The following is an 18493-nucleotide window of genomic DNA, read 5'->3' as shown; positions in this document are numbered from 1 at the left end:
TGCCGGGCTCTTGAGAGGGACAAAGGAATTGAACCCTGGTCAGCCTCGTGCAAGGCCGCTGGGCTATCGCTCCAGCCCAAAGTGCAATATAGTCATAGAAAATAAATGTATTTAGCAGTAAATCACAACTACATACAAACTTATGGATAAAATATGTGTCAAGACTACAAAATGTATAATTTCATTTTGTATAAACAGCATTTTGGAGAGACTTAACATACATGAAAACTACAAAGAAAGCACAGAAAAGAAATTTAGTATAATGATGTTCCTACGGGAAAAGGAACAGAATAACGTTCTTTTATGAAAACTGAGTGACAGGTTCACAGGTGTTCACTATCATTCATTCTTTACATTTTACACACATACATAAATTTTAAAATATGTATGGCATTTATTTAATATTAAGTGAAAAGGAAAAAATAGCCTTTCAGTTGGCTGCCTCAATTCGTCCTCCCCAAAATGAAATCTAGTTTACCTTGTTATGCCAAATTACTCTCTAACTTCTGGACAATGCCATCTGAAGGAACTCTGAAGAGTCTCTGGACAAAACCAAGAAAACCAGGCCATAGCTTTAAAATTTTTTTGTTTTGGACACCAGTTCTTAGATTTATCCTAAACCTAATCTGTGTTGTTTTTGTTTGCAGCCACACCTCAGTACACAGACTTCCTGGCTCTGTGCTCAGAGATCATTCCTGGGGGTTGAAGCGGGTGAGCTCCAAGGACCATATGGGGTGCCAGGAATCAAACCCAGGTCAGCCACATGCAAAGTAACATGCGCCCTCTGCACTATCACTCTTTCCCATCCCACACTGAATGAAATAGAATCTGCCTTTTAACTAAATCACTAATAATTCACAGGCACAAAAAGTTTAAGAAGCACTTTTAATTTATCCATATCAAAAGAATTTTTCCAGGTGAGAAAAAGAAATGTTCTCAAATGTCTGACACAATTACTGAAATAATTATTCATCATCCATCTTATACAATCAAAGTCTATACAGCCAAACATTAGGCATTTTTGTCTACATGATGAACTTTGTGTTCACTACCTGTGAAGTTCACTATCCTTTGAGGGGGAAATGGTCCACAAATTAAAAAAAAAAAAAAAAAAAAAAGGATTACTTGCTCAATATGGATAAGAATTTCTAAAGCTCCTGGTACAAATTTACTTTCAGAAAGACTGCACAGTTTAAGTTCCTAAGGTTTGAGTACCTACAGGAAAAGAACTAAACTGTACTTGCTAAATTAGGTAAACAGTAACATTGCAACAGTTGACAATCCTTCCTTGTTTCAAGAGTCACACTGTTCTTTGCCTCAGCATTCCTGGACACCTGACCCCAGACAATCATCCTGACAGTATCTTAACACTCCACTCCCCAAGCTGAACTTGGTATTCATTCATCTCAGAAAATATTCACACATCTTCCTTTAGTGGCTAATACTGATAAACGGCACAATCACAGATATATTCAAGTTAGGAATTCACAAGTAAATGCCTCAGTAAACCTGGAATCTTTTTTGATGCTGCTTCTGAAAACTATTTCCCCTCCAATGCTTCCCACCCCGGGTCCTCAGCAGGTCTCCTAAAGAATCCTGAGAGAAAAGCTCCCTAAACACCCCCCACCGCCATTAGAGTCATGTTCAGATCTCAGCTTTATCACCTGTCACCAACATTCAATATTTTTAAAAGCAATCAAAAAATGTTCAATTATACCCCCTTAGATGCCATTTTTGATTCTCTATGGAGACTCACTTCCATCCTTTCAATGGAAGCTGAGTTAAAAGATAGGTTAATCGGAAGAGCCCACACATACACATCTATTCTAACTGTCAGAAGTAAACTGAACAGCAACACATGGATTCCATACTACTTATACTGCATATTCATAATTTCACATGTAGCTCTCTTAAAAGGCATTTTCACCAAAGTTCAGAAAGAGATGAGTCCTTATAATATTATAATTGAAGCTAACTTCAAATTTTTAAAAATACAATCAATGTGCTTGAAAAGAGTGGACAAAGGGCCATGTCTGGCTATTTATAAAAAATCCCACAGAAAGAAAGCTATGTCCATCTGTTTACATGGCCTAAGGCTGCCTCTATATATATAGTGAAAATGTTCTCACCAAGACCACCAAGCCCCTCGGAGCTTAAAAATATTTGCTGCCTTGCCCATCAGAGGAAGTCTGCCAAACCCGCTCTAAAGGTACATTTACTATCCTTCAGAATCTCCTAGCCACAGTCTGCAGTTACTAACGGGAGCAAGTGGACAAGCCAGTCATATTTCCTCACGACTATCTCCATCATCAGCAAGGCAGGAAGCTGGTCTCAGCCGTGACTCTAACATAACTCAAGCCAGGCCTAACTAACTCCAAACAGGAAAGCATAACTGCAGACGGAAAGTTAGTGTCAACCCATTTAAAAATATTACATACCTAAGATTAATATCATCTTTTGTTATCTGTGAATACAAGGCAAGTTTTCATTGAATAATCTTGGTTCTTTGACCTGTAGTTACCAACAACTTGCATAACCCTGGAAAAGTGGTTTATCTCTATAGCCTATCGCCTCACTATAAAATGAGCTCTACGTGTCAATTTTTTAAATCTCAACTGACCACTACTTCTAAAATTAGAACATTTCTTGACATGGTCTTTGATTTTTCAACTGTACTATTTTCTACATGACTAGGCATCTTTCTTCATAACAACAGTGGCATTTTAAGGCAGGTAATTTTTTATTGTTGTAACTGCTATAACCACTTTTATCCTAGTTAGAACTAGGATGTATCTAATCAAAATCAATAGGAAGCAAAAAATTAGAAGTCCATCATGCAAAGAGAAAAAACCCAATTATTTCTTACCCTGTGACCTTAAATATAAATACCCTCTATCCTGACTAGAAAACATTCACCAGTGAAACTAGGGGAGAAGATGAGCCCATCCACCCGAACAGAGCCCCAGCAGCCAGACACCTCCATCACTCAATGATCGCCATGCTCACCAGCTGGCCTCCAGTCTCCGGGCAAGCCTCACCTAGGAATGAATCTGATGAAAAATGCAGGTGTGCAAGTTTTGTGACCAAAATTTCCAGGCTCTCAGGGGAATCGGGGATGGGTGACCTCCCCCATCCCTCTGTTGTTCAGGAGCCTGGCAGTTATGCCCATGAACTGCCTCTGGCAGCATATAAGCTCATTAACCAGCCATGATAAGAGACTCACAAATAAATCTTGAAAGAGAGCAACAAGCTTGCAGAGATGCTTCCGGACCCCAAAGTCACCATCCAGTTAAAAATTTTGCTCCTGGGGCTGGAGTGATAGCACAGCGGGTAGGGCGTTTGCCTTGCACGCGGCCGACCCGGGTTCGAATCCCAGCATCCCATATGGTCCCCTGAGCACCGCCAGGGGTGATTCCTGAGTGCATGAGCCAGGAGTGACCCCTGTGCATCGCCAGGTGTGACCCAAAAAGCAAAAAAAAAAAAAAAAAAAAAAAAAAAAAAAATTTTGCTCCAGCTGTATCACCCCATTTAAAATTTTAGTCTTCTGGGAGAATGTGGTGGCCACATGACATCTAATACTCTACACCTACTCTACTTTACTCTACCCTGATATACCACAAGTAGCACACCATACTGGATGGGATGTAAAGTAGAAGACAACCAATCTCAATCTAGAAAATATTAACACACAAGGCTTAATCTATAACAGCATTTTAGTAACCTCTTTTAAAAGGGTTTAATTGTTCCAGGTGAAGATACAACACTCTTCACACACTTTCTTCTAAGGAAATCTTTATTGATCATTTTCAGCAAATTATTCATTAACAAACAATACAAAATAAATTATTTGAGGCCTGCTATTGGGGCAGGCTTCGGTGGTCGTTGGAAAAATTGGAAATAAGGGTAGTGGGAAGGTGTAATGGTGGTGGGATTGGAGCTGGAATAGTGACTGTAATAAATCATCGTGAACAACTTTGTAAAAATAAAATTTAAATTTAAAAAACCCTACTAAATCCATAAGTATTTGCCAAAGGTCCAGGAATAGGATTGCCAATTGGAAATTACTATAACAGAATATGTAATTAGGAATAGAATAATGGAAAGGCTTCATCTATACTACCCAGTCCAGCAAGACAATAAGCTACAAGTGGCTTAAGGACTTGAAATGTGGCTAATGAAACCGATCACATTAACTTAGATTTAAATTTAGTCAGATGTCTCATGGGAAATCTCAAAATCGGGTGTGGGGGGAGCGGAACCAGCCCTGCTCCCCACCAAGATGAGACCCCCCCCCCAGCAGTTGCGTACAAACAGCTCCTCTGCCCATGAACAGCCATGATCCCAGAGGCACACAAACCAATCTCAGAACACACGGCTGCTGGCAGAAATACCTCTGGACTTAATTACTAAAATGCCAGAATTCCAAAACGGCGCGGCCGCTGTCGAAGCCAAGTGAATCATATGCTCTTCATTATCAGCAACAGAAAACAAATGATCTAATGATGCCTTTTCGGCAGTTCTTATTGTTGGGGGGAAATTCCAAATGATTGATTAATAGTGGGTTTTCTGTCGAAAATTGAATGTAATCGAAGCAAAGAGAGAGTCAAGTGAAAATCATCTGCCACACAGGCAGGATGGGGGGGGAGTAAGGGAGGTATACTGGGGTTCTTGGTGGTGGAACATGTGCACTGGTGAAGGGATGGGTGTTTGATCATTGTATGACTGAGACTTCCTCACGGTGATTCAATAATACTAAAAAAAAATTAGCCAGATGTGATCAGCATGGCATTAAGACAGTACAGGTCTAGAAGCGCATAAAACTGTCGGCACAAAACACAGTGCTTTCTGACACTGTCCTCTCTGTGCCCTAACCTTGCTATCCTTTTAATATATTTTAATTAGATCATTTTGAACATACCATACAATAAAGGAATATGAAGTACTTCATTAAGAACACATGCAAATACTATTCCAAAAACTGAAAATGTACTCAATCCTATATTAAAATGGTAAACAAGAGATAAACATAACTTTTTTTCACTGAACATAATCACGTCACTTGAATAAAAGCATCCCTTTCTACATTCATATTTATGACTAGCTGCAGGCCAAAGACCCCTTCCACTTTCTAAAACATATACACCTGACACTTGATCCTACAATTTAATCTAGTCCCTTATATTAAAATTATAACATATTTTAAGTAACTGGATCCACCATATTCCCAAGACAATCCCCCAGATACTTACTGGATTTTGCAACAGTCAAGTGTCCTACACTCTTTTGCATCTACTAGACACTAGATATCTAGTTTCAGTAGCTTCTTTCCCTGAACGGTTCTTCCAGGCACAGCATTTGCATCAAATTCAATCTAGTTGTCCGCCTTTCTCCGTATATTAATACGAAATAAAAACCCCTTATTAATTTCGTAGGGGGCCTCAGTAAGTAATATCGTCCGTGGCCCTCAGGACTAGGTTTAATTAACAGATTATTAAAATCTGTGAACTTCAAAACCACAAAATGTAACCTAACTCTAACTTCTTTTACAGCTTCCATTTTAGACGTTTCTACATTCAGGAAAGTAACAAAGTGGATTACCCACTAGTTACAAACGGACAAGACTGACAACAGTGTTTCTTTGCTACAGTAACTTATCCGTTAAAAATAGAGCTTCACCAACAGATGCCAAGCACTGGTGACCGGGAAATAAATAAGGCTCAGTCCCTGCCCTTGAAGAGGTCAGTACAGAAACGTTTTTTAAAGTTTGCGGCAAGCACAGCAGAACCCCTAAGAGAACAGTGCTCCGGCCTCGGGGGTCGCGTCTGCACCGACGGTGCGCAGGAGGGGGACACTCTCCCAGGAAATCCGGCACCTGAGTCCCTTTCCGACCTCGGAATTTTGATTCTTGCGGCTCCGTGATTTCAGCGTCCACCAAGACGACCGGGGGGAGTCGGTGAGTCCCACGCCACCGCCGCGCTCGAGTCCCGAAGCCCAGACTCCGACAGGCGCGCGGGGTGGAAGCGCGTTCGGGGCTGCTTCTCGGCGCCTGATTTCGGCACCACCCGCGATCCGGCCCTCACCCGCGCCGCACACGCGGGCACCCACGCCCACCCCGCCGCGGCCGGCCCGGAGGACGCGACCCCAAGCGCAGCGTCCCGCGTGCCGCCCCTCGGGCTCCCCGCGCGCGCTCCGGACACGGCCCGGCAACGGCCGAGCGGACGGCACCGGCGGGGCACCCGGCCCCGAATGGTCACTGCATTTCCCTCGGCCGCCCTCGGGGATCCCCCGGCCCCGCCGAAAGCCAGACCCCAACCCCGGGGGGGAGTCCCGAGGTCAGCGGACACGCGGCCAGCGCGCAGGGGTGCGGGGTGTCGGGGAGGGAATGGGGGGCCGAGGCCCCCGGAGCCGGCCGGCCGCCCCCGCCTCCTCACCCGTAGTAGCGGAAGGCGTTGATGATCTTCCAGAAGTGCTCCCGCTCCAGCCGCTCCTCCTCGTCCTCGGCGCTGCGCGCGGCCGGCGCCGCCGCGGCCGAGCCCAGGAGCCCCGCGGAGAACTGCACGTCCGCCTCCTCGGGCCGCGGCGCGGCGGGCGGGGGGCGCCGCCGTCGCTGCATCGCCGCCGGGGCCCCGGGCCTGGCTCGCGGGCGTGCGGCCGCGCCAGAGAGCGTGGCGGCGGCTGCGCGGCCTCCCTCTAGACGGCGCCCGCCGCGGACATGCCCCCGGCTCGCGGCGCGCTCCGCCCCCGCAGCCCGCAGGCCTCCCTCCGCGCCGGCCTCCGCCAGGGCCTCGCACCGGCGCGCACGCGCAGGCGGCCGGCGCCGGGACGCCGCGCTGACGTCAGAGCGGCCTGCGGTGGGCGGGATCCGGCCGGTGGGCGGGGCGAGCGCCTGATTTGGCAGGGGAGGGGTGGAGCTTGGTCCCCGCGGGGCGGGCGCGGTCAGAGCGGCGCGGCGGTGGGCGGGGCTCCAGCCTGGTGGGCGGGGCGAGCGCCTGGCCCGGCGGGAAGGGGTGGAGCTTGGGCCCCGCGGGAGTGGTGCGGACAGAACAGCCCTGCGGTGGGCGGGGTTCCGGCACGGTGGGCGGGGTGAGCGCCTGGCCCGGCGGGGGAGGGGTGGAGGTTGGAACCCGCGGGGCGGGCGCAGACAAAACTGCGCTGCGGTGGGCGGGGCTCCGGCCCGGTGGGCGGGGCGAGCACCTGGCCCGGAGGGGGAGGGGTGGAGCTTGGCTCCTGCGGGAAACCTGGAGCGCCTAGTGCGCGGACTCTGCCCAGCGCCCCGCACCCCGCACCCCACACCCCGCGCCGCTGCTCAGTGAGGCTTATGTCCCGGCGGAGCGGGGCGGAGCGGGGCGGAGCAGCTGGCGCGCAGTTCGGATTCAGAAGACGAACCCGAGCGCTTCCTTGCCGGGGGCGGAGAGGGCTGCTGTTCCCCCCCTCCCCCCCCCCCGCCCCAGACCCTCATCCCCCCCGCGGCTGGAGAACCAGCCCAGGGGCTTCTTCCTAGAAGTGCCAGAACTTCAGCTCTTCCTCTCTGGAATTCGCTCTTTTGCCCCATTTTCCCCTGGACTTGGGGCTAACAGGAGGCCCTGTCTGCATTTCGTTATCATTCGGGGAACAACTTGCTCCAAGTCCGATATGATTGATACACACTAGACCGTCACACTAGGTCATGAAACTGTTTCATTTAGAAGTGCTCCGTAAGCAGGGAATGTGAGTTCTGCAGAAGACACTCGGGTTGGGCCCGACCTGGAACGCAGCAGATAGCGCCCTGGCCTTGCGTGCGCCCAGCCCCTGCACCAACACCCGCCGAGAGCGCCAGGAGCACTGAGCCTGGAGTCAGCCCAGAGCACTGCTGGATGTGGTCCAAACACAAAAGAAAAGGAATTCTTGTATTAAAAGCTAGTACTTTTTTGCTTTTTTTTTTCACTTTGCGTCACACGCGGCAATGCACAGGGGTTACTCCTGGCTCTGCACTCAGGAATTATTCCTGGTGGTGCTTAGGGGACCCTATGGGATGCTGGGAATTGAACCCAGGTCGGCCGCATGTGAGGCAAACACCCTACCCGCTGTGCTGTCGCTCCAGCCCCGCTAGTACTTCTTTTTATTGCTGATATTGAACTTCAATAAAGGCATTTTCTTTTCCGTTGTTTGTTTTTGTTTTGGAACCACGCAGATGCTTAGGGTTACTCCTGGCTCTGAATTCAGGAATTGTTCCCGGGTACCATATGGGGTGTCAGAGAGCCAGCCCAGGTCGGCTGTTTCCAACACAAGAACCCTGCATGCTGTACCATCGCTCTGGCCCCATGGAATTTTCTTTAAAAATCAGTTAATATTGCAGTTTATGTATGACTTTGTACCATTTTAAAATCTAGATGCAGTGGAGAAGGCGCTTGCCTTGGGCGGCAGGCCCGGAGCGCTGAGCTCATGTATGACTCCCCCTCTGACACTCCATGCCGCGCCAAGAGTGGTCCCTGGCACAGAAGCAGGAGTAAGCTCTGAGCAAGGTCACGTGTGGCCCCCCACAGGTTTTTTAAATCCTTTTTTAATAGTGATGAAGTAGAGGATCAAAATTAAAACACACACGCGCACACACACACAGTTGGCAGTTTCATTACCCCTATCACCCTTCCTCACTCTACCAGCTTCTTGCCTAGTCTTCCAGACTTTCTCTCAAGGCCTGTTTTTATGAGTCTGAGCTTTAGAATTTATATATAGGAGGCTGGAGCAATAGTACAGTGGGGAGGGTGTTTGCCTTGCACTGGGTCCACCGGGATTCTATCCTCAGTATCCCGTTTGGCCCACTGAGCACCGCAGGAGTAATTTCTGAATGCAGTAAAAGGAGAATCCCTGAGCATTGCCAGGTGTGATCCCAAAAAGCAGAAAAAATAGAATTTATACATAAACTGTTACTAATCCTGTTCTCTCACAATCAAATTATACACATTATGATTTGTTAATAATTTATTGAGGGCTGGAGCAATAGCACAGCAGGTAGGGTATTTGCCTTGCACGCAGTCACTGGGTTCGATTCCCAGTATCCCATATGGTCCCCTGAGCACTGCCAGGAGTAACCCCTGTACATCGCCAGGTGTGACCCAAAAAGCAAAAAAAAAAAAATTTTTTTAAGTATTTTTTTAGTGGCATTGATATAGGTCTGATGACCTAAAAAATTCAGAATAGAAGGCCAACCCAGTGTGGCCCAAAAAACAAAAGGGAAATAAAAAAGAGATCAAGAAGAAGATGCGATGGATTATGATAATCAGCTATATACTTTCCAGGATCTTAGAACAGATAATAAATTAATTTCCAAAATAGAGGCACGTCTGGTTCTGTCTCTTATCTTGTAGAAAGTCTTAGGGGATGTCATTAAGATACACAACGTAAAACCCAGTTTTGATGTTATAGATGAGGACGCTGTGAAACAGGTATGTAATCGTCATGGAGCCGTACCGTAAGTTACTGGAACCGCACCTACCTACCCAGGTTCAGTGTCTATTTTGTAAGTGTATGATTGTCACACTGGCTGTCCTTTTAAAATGGTGGGTGGGCTAAAGAGATGGCACAGCAAGTAGGATGTTCACCCGCACATATGGATGCTGGGGATTGAACGAACCTGCATCCGTGTGGACCCCTACCCCTGGGAGTAATTTCTGAGAGCAGAGCCAGGAGTAACCCCTGAGCACCAAGCACTACTGGGTGTGGCCCCCAAACAAACAATAAATAAAATGGTATGTGAGCACTTGCTTAACAATGCATTTTTCCCACTAGTTTCCCTATTACATCACCTTGTTTCTTAACTCAGTCAAAAGACCCAGAGAAATCAATATTCTTGCTTAAGGACAATTAATATTGATGTAGGCAGGATAGGGAAGGCTCCTCCCAAGGCAATGGCAAAAGCCTACCTTGAAGAAAACAGGAAAAACAGGAACTAAGGCCTGAAAAGACCCTCACCTCTCTACAGCAACAGCCCAAGGAGCTCCTGCAGAAACAAAAGACCAGGAAAAGAATTTCAAAGAAGACCATCAGCACTCCCAACCCCCCTGGTAACCTCCTCAGCAACAACTTTAGCTGAGGTAAGTGCCACATGGGGGCAGGTTGGGAAACCCTATAAAGGCCACCTTGAACAAAGGAAAGGCCCGCATATGCTACCCGGGCCTATGTGCTGCTTGTGCCCAGATGGCCCAGCACATGTGGTGCCCGAACACATTTGTCGCCTGCATCTCCCCTCTGCATTACTTTCACTCTCTTTCTCTTTCTCTTTCCTCTCTCTCTCTCTCTCTCTCTCTCTCTCTCTCTCTCTCTCTCTCTCTCTCTCTCTCTCTCTCTCTCTCTCTCTCTCTCTCTCTCTCTCTCCTCTCTCTCTCTTTCTCTCACTCTCCCTCCACACCTTCAAGAACCCTCCAAATAAGATCTATTTACCTCACTCCTTGTCTACTCCTGAAATTCCTTTTTGTGAAGCAAGACAAGAACCCAGTAACCCTGGGTCCCAAGTGGCAGAGGTGGATCGGGAGAAAGTGACTGTCTTTCTCCTTCCCACTCATTTCACATGAGCCACCCTTAGCGCCAACTGACATTTATATCAGCATTGAAAATTCATTTATTCAACCTTTACAACAAATGCATTGATTATTTCTTGTACCTCTTGCAGTGAATTAAAGATAACATAAGGCATCCACTAACTTCTGGCCCTGTGCATGAAACACTGCTTTATGTTGTCATTGTCAGGTTGTTTGAAAAGTTATAGAGGTCCTTGGTTCTATTAGTTTTATTTTAGTTTTTTGTTTGTTTGTTTTTTGCTTTTTGGGACACACCCAGCATTGCACAAGTGTTTCTCATGTCTCATGCACTCAAGAATTATTCCTGGAGCTTGAGGAACCATATGGGATGCTGGGGATTGAACCCGGGTCGGCCGCATGCAAGGCAAATGCCCTACCCGCTGTGCTATCGCTCCAGCCCCAGTTCTATTAGTTTTTAAATGGACATAATATTACATCTCCTGTGTGTGTGTGTGTGTGTGTGTATGTGTGTGTGTGTGTGTGTGTGTGTGTGTGTGTGTGTGTGTTGGGTGTATAAAAAGAAAAGGCGCAGGCGAGGGAAGGGACGCCTCACCGCACCGAGCCAGGCACAGGGCCTAGGGCAGCAGCTGTCTCTCCCGCCACCCGAGTTCAGTAGCCTCTGGCCGCTTCCCCCACCCTGGGGAGGTTGATGGCGATGACGTGGCATGCGAAGGAAGGAACGGAGCCATGATGGTAAAATTAACAGTAGATGGAGCCGGAGGGAGTGTGCAGCAGGAAGGGTGTTTGCCTTCATGCGGCCAACCTGTGTTGGTCCTCGGCATCACATACAGCCTCCCGAGCACCACCAGGAGTACTTCTCCGAGAGAGACGGAGGAATAGAACCCGGGTCGGCCATGTGCAAGGCATACGCCCTACTGGCTGTGCTATCGCTCCAGTCCAAATAATAAAGAAATAATAAAAATGAAAAGTAGGACTGGAGGAGTGACAAGTGTTTTCTCAGCATTTTTACAAGACAATAGGAGCTTTGGTTTACATTGTTGCATTCATTTGATCATGTTGTCTCAGGCTTTCACCATTGCCTGGGCCCAATCAATATTAAGTTAGTATGAGATTTCATACCTTTACATAGGCAACGTCTGTGCCCTGTTTAAGCATGAGGAAATCACAGAAGACAGGCCTTCAACACAGATGATGTAAGTAGGCTGTGGCCAAAGCAATAATATGGCTGGTTGGGCATTTACCTTCATGCAGCTGACCCGGGTTCAATCCCTAGAACCCTGGCTCTGTACTCAGGAATCACTCCTGATGGTGCTCCAAGAACCATGAGATGCTGGGGATCATTCTGGGTTAGCTGCATGCAAGGCAAGCGCCTTACCTGCCGTACTATCTCTCCAGCTCCCCCAGTTTTCTATATTGTTATCTTTTGGGGGGGCTGGGGAGTGGGCCACAGCCATTGGTGCTCAGGGCTTATTCCTGACTCTGAATTCAGGGATCACTCCAGTGGGCTCAGGGAATGATATGGGGTTCTGGGGATTGAACCTGGGTCAGCTGCATTGGCAAGTAAGGCTCCAAAACAAAAACAAACAAAAACAGCTTAAGAGGGTGAAATCTCTAGGTGCCTTGGGAATGTGGATTGGGAAAAGACTTGTCTGGAACCTAAAACCAGTTCAAGGATATGGAGGCGTTTGACACAAAGGATCCATCTCAGTAGCCAGGAAACCCACAAAGATGCAGAATTCCTGACTGTGTGCTTGGGTGTTTCCTGACAGGAGAGGTCTCTGGACCCTGGGGAGAGGCAGTGCCCCTGGAGCAGAGGCCATGCTGAGTATATCAAAAGACCCTCAAGGGCTCCATGCTGTCCCCTTGACAACTACCCTAGCAACAGGCTGGGGGAGGAGCAGTTTGGGAAAACTGTATCTTGGCAGAGGAAATGGGGGTGGTGTGTGGGGGGCCTGCCTCTTCGGCACACATCTTCCTGAAATGTGTGTTTTCTTATCTTAGGGTCCGTTCTGGGGAAACGGTCAGCACATCTCTACCTGCGATGTGTACCTGCACTTTTTTTTTTTTTAACTCTGGCATAGTCCATGTACTCTCTTGAGAATGTATCTTTATTTTACTTTATTTTTGCTTTTTGGGTCACACCTGGCGATGCACAGGGATCACTCCTTGTTCTGCACTCAGGAATTACTCCTGGCAGTGCTCAGGGGACCATATGGGATGCTGGGAATCGAACCCGGGTTGGCCGCATGTGAGACAAATGCCCTACCCTCTGTGCTATCGCTCCAGTCCCAAGAATGTATCTTTATCTACTTTTCTTCTTCCCTCCCTTTATTTCCTGAATAAACTGATTTTACTTTACACATACAAAAGAAATTAAGAAGTAGGGTTAGGAAATTAGTTTACGTGGTAAAGCACATGCCTAGTGTGTATGAGATTCTGAGTTTAGTCCCTGGCTATGGTCCCACAAATTAAAGATAGAAATTTTATAAGCTATCATTATTCTGGGGCTGTAGCAATAGCACAACGGGTGGGGCGTTTGCCTTGCACTTGGCCAACACAGGTTGGATTCCAAGCATCCCATATGGTCCCCCGAGTACCGCAAGTAGTAATTCCTGACTGCATGAGCCAGGAATAACCCCTGTGCATCGCGGGATGAGACCCAAAAAGAAAAAAAAAATCATCATTTAGCTTCTGGATATTTGCCTGAAGAATAAAAATATATTCAAAGTGATATATATCATCACCCATGTTTGTTGAAGCATTATTTATAATAGTCAGTGCCTGCAAACCATCTCAAGTATCCATCAACACCTTGAATAAAGACATGATGTATACACAGTGAAGCCCTTAGCTATAGGGAAAATTAAAGCAAGCCATTTGCAACAATAAAGATTGTGTAGCAAAATAGAAGAAGAAAGAAAACACCAAATGATTTGACTCACATGTGGTGAATAGAGAAACAAATGAGCTTATATTTTTAAAAGGTTAGCACTGTTAGCACTTTCTTCCTTTGCTCATGGATTTGCTTGAGCGGGCACCAGTAATGTCCCCATTGTGACACTTCTTGTTACTATTTTGGCATATCAAATACGCCACAGGGAGCTTGCCAGGCTCTGCCGTGTGGGCAGGATACCCTCGGCAGCTTGCCAGGCTCTCTGAGAGGGACGGAGGAATTGAACCCAGGTCAGCTGCATGCAAGGCAAATGCCGTACCTACTGTGCTATCTCTCCTTTATAAGACCAATTAATGGTGACCAGAAGGGAAGGAGGAAAGATGTGGGCAAGTTGAGGCAGAGTGTTGTAGTGGGCACAGACATTCAGGTTTTTGTCCTAAAGCATCAAAATTAAAAGGTAGTAGAGCAAATGGCCAAAATGAGTAAAAGACTTTAGGGAAACAAAAGGGAAGAAAGAATAAGGTACGGACGCCCCCGGATAATGGGAGGGGCCTCCTGACGCAGGATTCCGAAGAGAGGCTCAAGCCCACTCCCTGCACCAAAGATGGTGGGTGAGCGTTAACCATGGCCCAAGAATGGGACGTCCATACAGGGGAGAACATGTGAGATGGTGATCTGGGGACCCAGCGGAGCCTTGCCATCAGGTCATCGGCACCCCAAAGGCCTCCCTTGTCGCCTTCCAGATCAGATGATTCCTTCTGTGTGGGCCATATCCCTACTCTCGCCATCCTGTTCCCTCTATCTCTATCGGAATAAACTGAGTGTATGGTAGAATTCTGGAATTGGGGCTGGAGCACAGCAGGGAGGGCGTTTGCCTTGCACGCGGCCAACCTGGGCTCGATTCCCAGCATCACATATGGTCCCCTGGGCACTGCCAGGAGTAATTCCTGAGTGCATGAGCCAGGAGTAACCCCTGTGCATCGCCCGGTGTGACTGAAAGAAAGCAAAAAAAAAAAAAAAAACAGAATTCTGGAATTTTAGTAATGAACTTAATATAGAATATACAGATGTTGACTTGTATATGGTTCACTAAGTAATTCTATAATGTTTTATACTAATGTTATGTCCATTAAAACATTTAAGTGTAGCTGAAAAAAAGAAGACTTATCTGGCGCTGGAGCGATAGCACAGCGGGTAGGGTGTTTGCCTTGCATGTGGCCGACCCAGGTTCAATTCCGAGCATCCCATATGGTCCCCCAGCACCGCCAGGGGTAATTCCTAAGTGCAGATCCAGGAGTAACCCCTGTGCATCGCCGGGTGTGACCCAAAGAGAGGAAAAAAAAAGACTTATCTTTTGGGCTCAAGAGATAGTGCCAGGGTGAAGGTGCTTGGACACAGCCCTCACAAGTTCAGTCCCCACACTGCATACCTTGAGTACCGCCAAGAATGATTCCTGAAGAGAGAGAGGAAAAAGGAATGCCCTGCCACAGACATGGGGGGGAGGGGATAGGGGTCGTGGGAGGGATACTGGGATCTTTGGTGTTGGAGAATGGGCACTGGTGGAGGGATGGACACTTGACCATTGAATGACTGGAACATAAGCACGAAAGTTCATGAGTCTATAACAGTACCCTACAGTGATTCATTTTAAAATAAATATAAATAATAAAAAAAAGACTGATTCCTGAGCACAGAACCAGGAGTAAGCCCTGAGTGATGTAGCCTAAAACCAAAACAAAAAATTATCTTCTACCTGTATTTGGGGGGTGGGGCACAAGTGTCCCAGGTGCTAGGGCCCTGCCTATGGTTCGATGCAAGGGCCCACAGGTGTGATGCTACTAGGGCCCTGTGGTGCTGGGGATCACTCAGGTCATCCCTGTGGTGCCAGGGATCACAGGTCATCCCTGTGGTTCTCAGGGTTTTCAGTCAGGGGTGCCCAGGGGACCATGTGATACCAGGTCAGTTGCATGAAAGGAATGCAGACACCTCAAGATCTGTACTACGTTTCTGGCCCCTTACCTGTAAATTTATTATTTTTCTGCTCATTTTTATTTGTTTGTTTTGCTTTGGGGACCACATCCAGTGGTGCTCAGGGTTCCTCTTGGCTCTGCTTTCAGGAATCACTCTTGGCAATGCACCAAGGACCATATGGGATGCCAGGGATCAAATCCGGGTTGATCATATACAAGGCAAATGCCCTACCTACTGTACTATGGCTCTGACCACTACATACATACATATATGTATGTGTATGCGTGTGTAATATATATATACATATATATTATTTTTTAACAAAGTCAGTCATCAACAACGTGGGTAAATATCAAATACTCCACTGGTGATCTGAATAAAACGAACGTTGGAATAAGTGAGCTGAGACAACAACCAGCTTCCACAGACTTCTGACATGAGTAATCCTGGTTTGGGGATTTCCAGATCATATCAGCATTTCAACTGTCAACACCTCATCCCCAGGCTGCCAGTCGCTTAAGTCAAGTTCTCTTCTGTTTTGTGGTGGGGCACACCATTGCCCGCACTGCCCCAGGACTGTGTGGTGCTGAGGTTGAACCCAGGCCTCCTGCCTGCAAGGCAGCCTAGCCCTTTGAGCTATCTCTGGCTCACACTTTACTTCAAAATGTGCATCTGGTAAGGGACTAATAGTGAATCTACTAAGGCTTTTTGTTTGTTTCAGTTTGAGGGTTGCACCTGGCTGTGTTCCGGGCTAACTCCTGCCTCTGCAGTCAGCCCTTTGTGTGTCTTTCATTTAAGTTTTGCATTTTATCCTTTGTCCTAATAGCAGTATCTACGATAAACATATCATTATTTGCTTTAAAAATAATGAGCATACTCCTCACACAATTAGAGATTTGACTCCTGTAAATGGTCTTCTTCTACCTCTAATTGAGTTTTTTATTCTTTCCTTAAAAATTTTTTTTTTTACTGAATACATGGCCTTTTATTTTTTCTTCCAATTTGATATATAAAGATGAGAAGTCAGTTTTAGAACCTAAAAATATTTACTTATTAAAACTAGATTAATACTTTCATAAACTATACAAAAAATGAGACCAACATGTGCATTTATCGAACTGCATATCAGTCATGCCAGATCCCCGTAGAGGGAATTCCCAGCACGACCTCATTCATCTGTGTGGACACAGAACAGTCCTTATTGAGACGTACACATTCATCCATTTGTGTGGCATGGTCAACCCTTCACTTCCAGATGGTTTCCGTCTAGTATGAATGTGCTTGTCCAGTTGTCTGCTTCTTAAAGCAGACATTTACCTTCCTCATCCACCAGCCATTGGAGGAGGACTTGGGCCCCGCAGATGATTGATTCGACCCATTCTTCTAGGAGGGTTTCCTGGCGGTCCTCTTCCATCATCATATCTGGAATCAGATGAATTTCCAAAGCCTCTTCCCTTTTTCACGTCTTGCTGAAGCAGAGTCTTGAAAAACAAAACCACGAACTCTGCTATTCCCCAGAAGAAATCTGTTATCAAAGATAATCTCCATGGGGACTGACTCCGGCTGTCCAACACTTGTCCGTTCGAGATGTAAACCATCCTGCCTCCGCTCGGCCCGCGGAGCGGCTCGGCCCTCCCGGCTTCCGTATCTCCCTCCGCTCCCCGTCTCTCTTTTTTCTTTTTTTTTTTTCTTTTTGGGTCACACCCAGCAATGCTCAGGGGTTACTCCTGGCTTTTCACCCAGGAATTACTCCTGGCAATGCTTAGGGGACCATATGGAATGCTGGGAATTGAACCCAGGTCAGCTGCATGCAAGGCAAACGCCCTATCCACTGTTCTATCTTTCCAGCCCCTAAAAGTACTTTAAACTAGTTTTTTTAAAAAAAAACAACTTTTTTTTTACTGGGGCAGGGCAATGCTCAGGGGTTACTCCTGGTTCAACACTCAGTAATTACTCCTGACAGTGCTCAGGGGACCATAAGGGATGTCGGCTTGACTGTGTGCAAGGGAAATGTCCTACCCGCTGTACTATTGCTCTGGCCCTTCCTTTAATAATGTTTTATATTCTTAATCACAAGAGTCAGTATCCAGTTGTAATCACTATTTACACATTGATTGTTTTAATGCTCTCAAGAGTATTCTGAAACTTAGAATGAATATTATTTTCTCTTTTCTTTTTATTAAAGGGAGAAGCGTAGGGCATTTGCCTGAACACAGCTGACACCTCTCCCTCTACTCCCCCGCCCCGAGCCCCATATGGTCCCCTGAAGTCCAACAGGAGTATTCTCTGAGCACAGAGGCAGGAGTAAGCCCTCAGCACCACTGAGTGTGGCCCTAAAAAAACAAAACAAAAAATAAAGTTTTTAAAAAGAGAAGCTAATGGAATTTTGTGTGAATTTTTATTCTGCCACTGGGAGTCTCTTTCCGAGAGCACTAAAGCAGTCTCTATAAAAATGTCTCCTCATCCCATAAACTCTAAATTTTGTTTTTCTTTAATTTCAACTTAAAAACATAATTTGAACAGACATTATTCTGTGCTTCTGATCCAGATGAGGCAGAAGCTGCGGTGGTAGTCTCTGTTCCTTTATGATTCCCAGGCTCTTCAAGATTTTCAAGAGTGAAAATATTGAATAATAGAGATGGTCAGACTGAGTTGGAAAGGAGGATAGAAAAGAAAAGAAGACCCCCACATGGGTGTTAAGTGGCCACAAGCCTGAGCTCAGCTGCCTACTGACACACACAGAGACAGACACACGGGCAGATATTCAAGGTTTTATTCACACACCGAGACACACTCATATGAAGGATTCACTCTGAAGGTCGAAAGCTGGGACTGCTTCCTGAGCTTGGAACTGCAATCAACTTCAGGGAGAGGTGTTTAAGCCCTGTGCCCTCCTGCCTGTGTGCCTGGGTGCAGGCCTGCGTGTCTAGGTGCCCCCTGCCAGGTGCCTTCTCAGGACCATGAGCAAGCAGGCAGAGACACAGAAGCATAGAGAGTGGTTAACACAACTTGTTCCATTTCCTTGCATCATCCTTGTTACCTGTGGGCAGATGTCTGGGCATTTATGTTCGTGCCCCTGGGATTTGGCATGTTTTTCTTACTAGATTATAAACTC

The 18493-nt window shown here is 46.8% G+C and overlaps 1 protein-coding gene and 1 pseudogene across 1 annotated transcript in view; both read right to left on the bottom strand.

Moving 5' to 3' along the window:
• Positions 1–6775, bottom strand: part of CARNMT1 (carnosine N-methyltransferase 1) — a 40860-nt gene extending 34085 nt beyond the window's left edge. Inside the window, exon 1 of the mRNA XM_004612959.2 lies at positions 6432–6775. Coding sequence (XP_004613016.2) covers positions 6432–6613 — 182 coding nt within the window. The 5' untranslated portion in view covers positions 6614–6775. The remainder of the gene's footprint in view (positions 1–6431) is intronic.
• Positions 6776–16470: 9695 nt separating this feature from the next.
• Positions 16471–17039, bottom strand: LOC129405858 (selenoprotein K-like; annotated as a pseudogene).
• Between the last annotated feature and the right edge of the window lie 1454 nt (positions 17040–18493).

The sequence above is a fragment of the Sorex araneus genome, chromosome 1, assembly GCF_027595985.1.
Source record: "Sorex araneus isolate mSorAra2 chromosome 1, mSorAra2.pri, whole genome shotgun sequence".
In the NCBI taxonomy this organism is placed as follows: Eukaryota; Metazoa; Chordata; class Mammalia; order Eulipotyphla; family Soricidae; genus Sorex; species Sorex araneus.
Note: the sequence above shows the minus strand (reverse complement) of the source record. Positions and strands in the feature narration are given on the sequence as shown.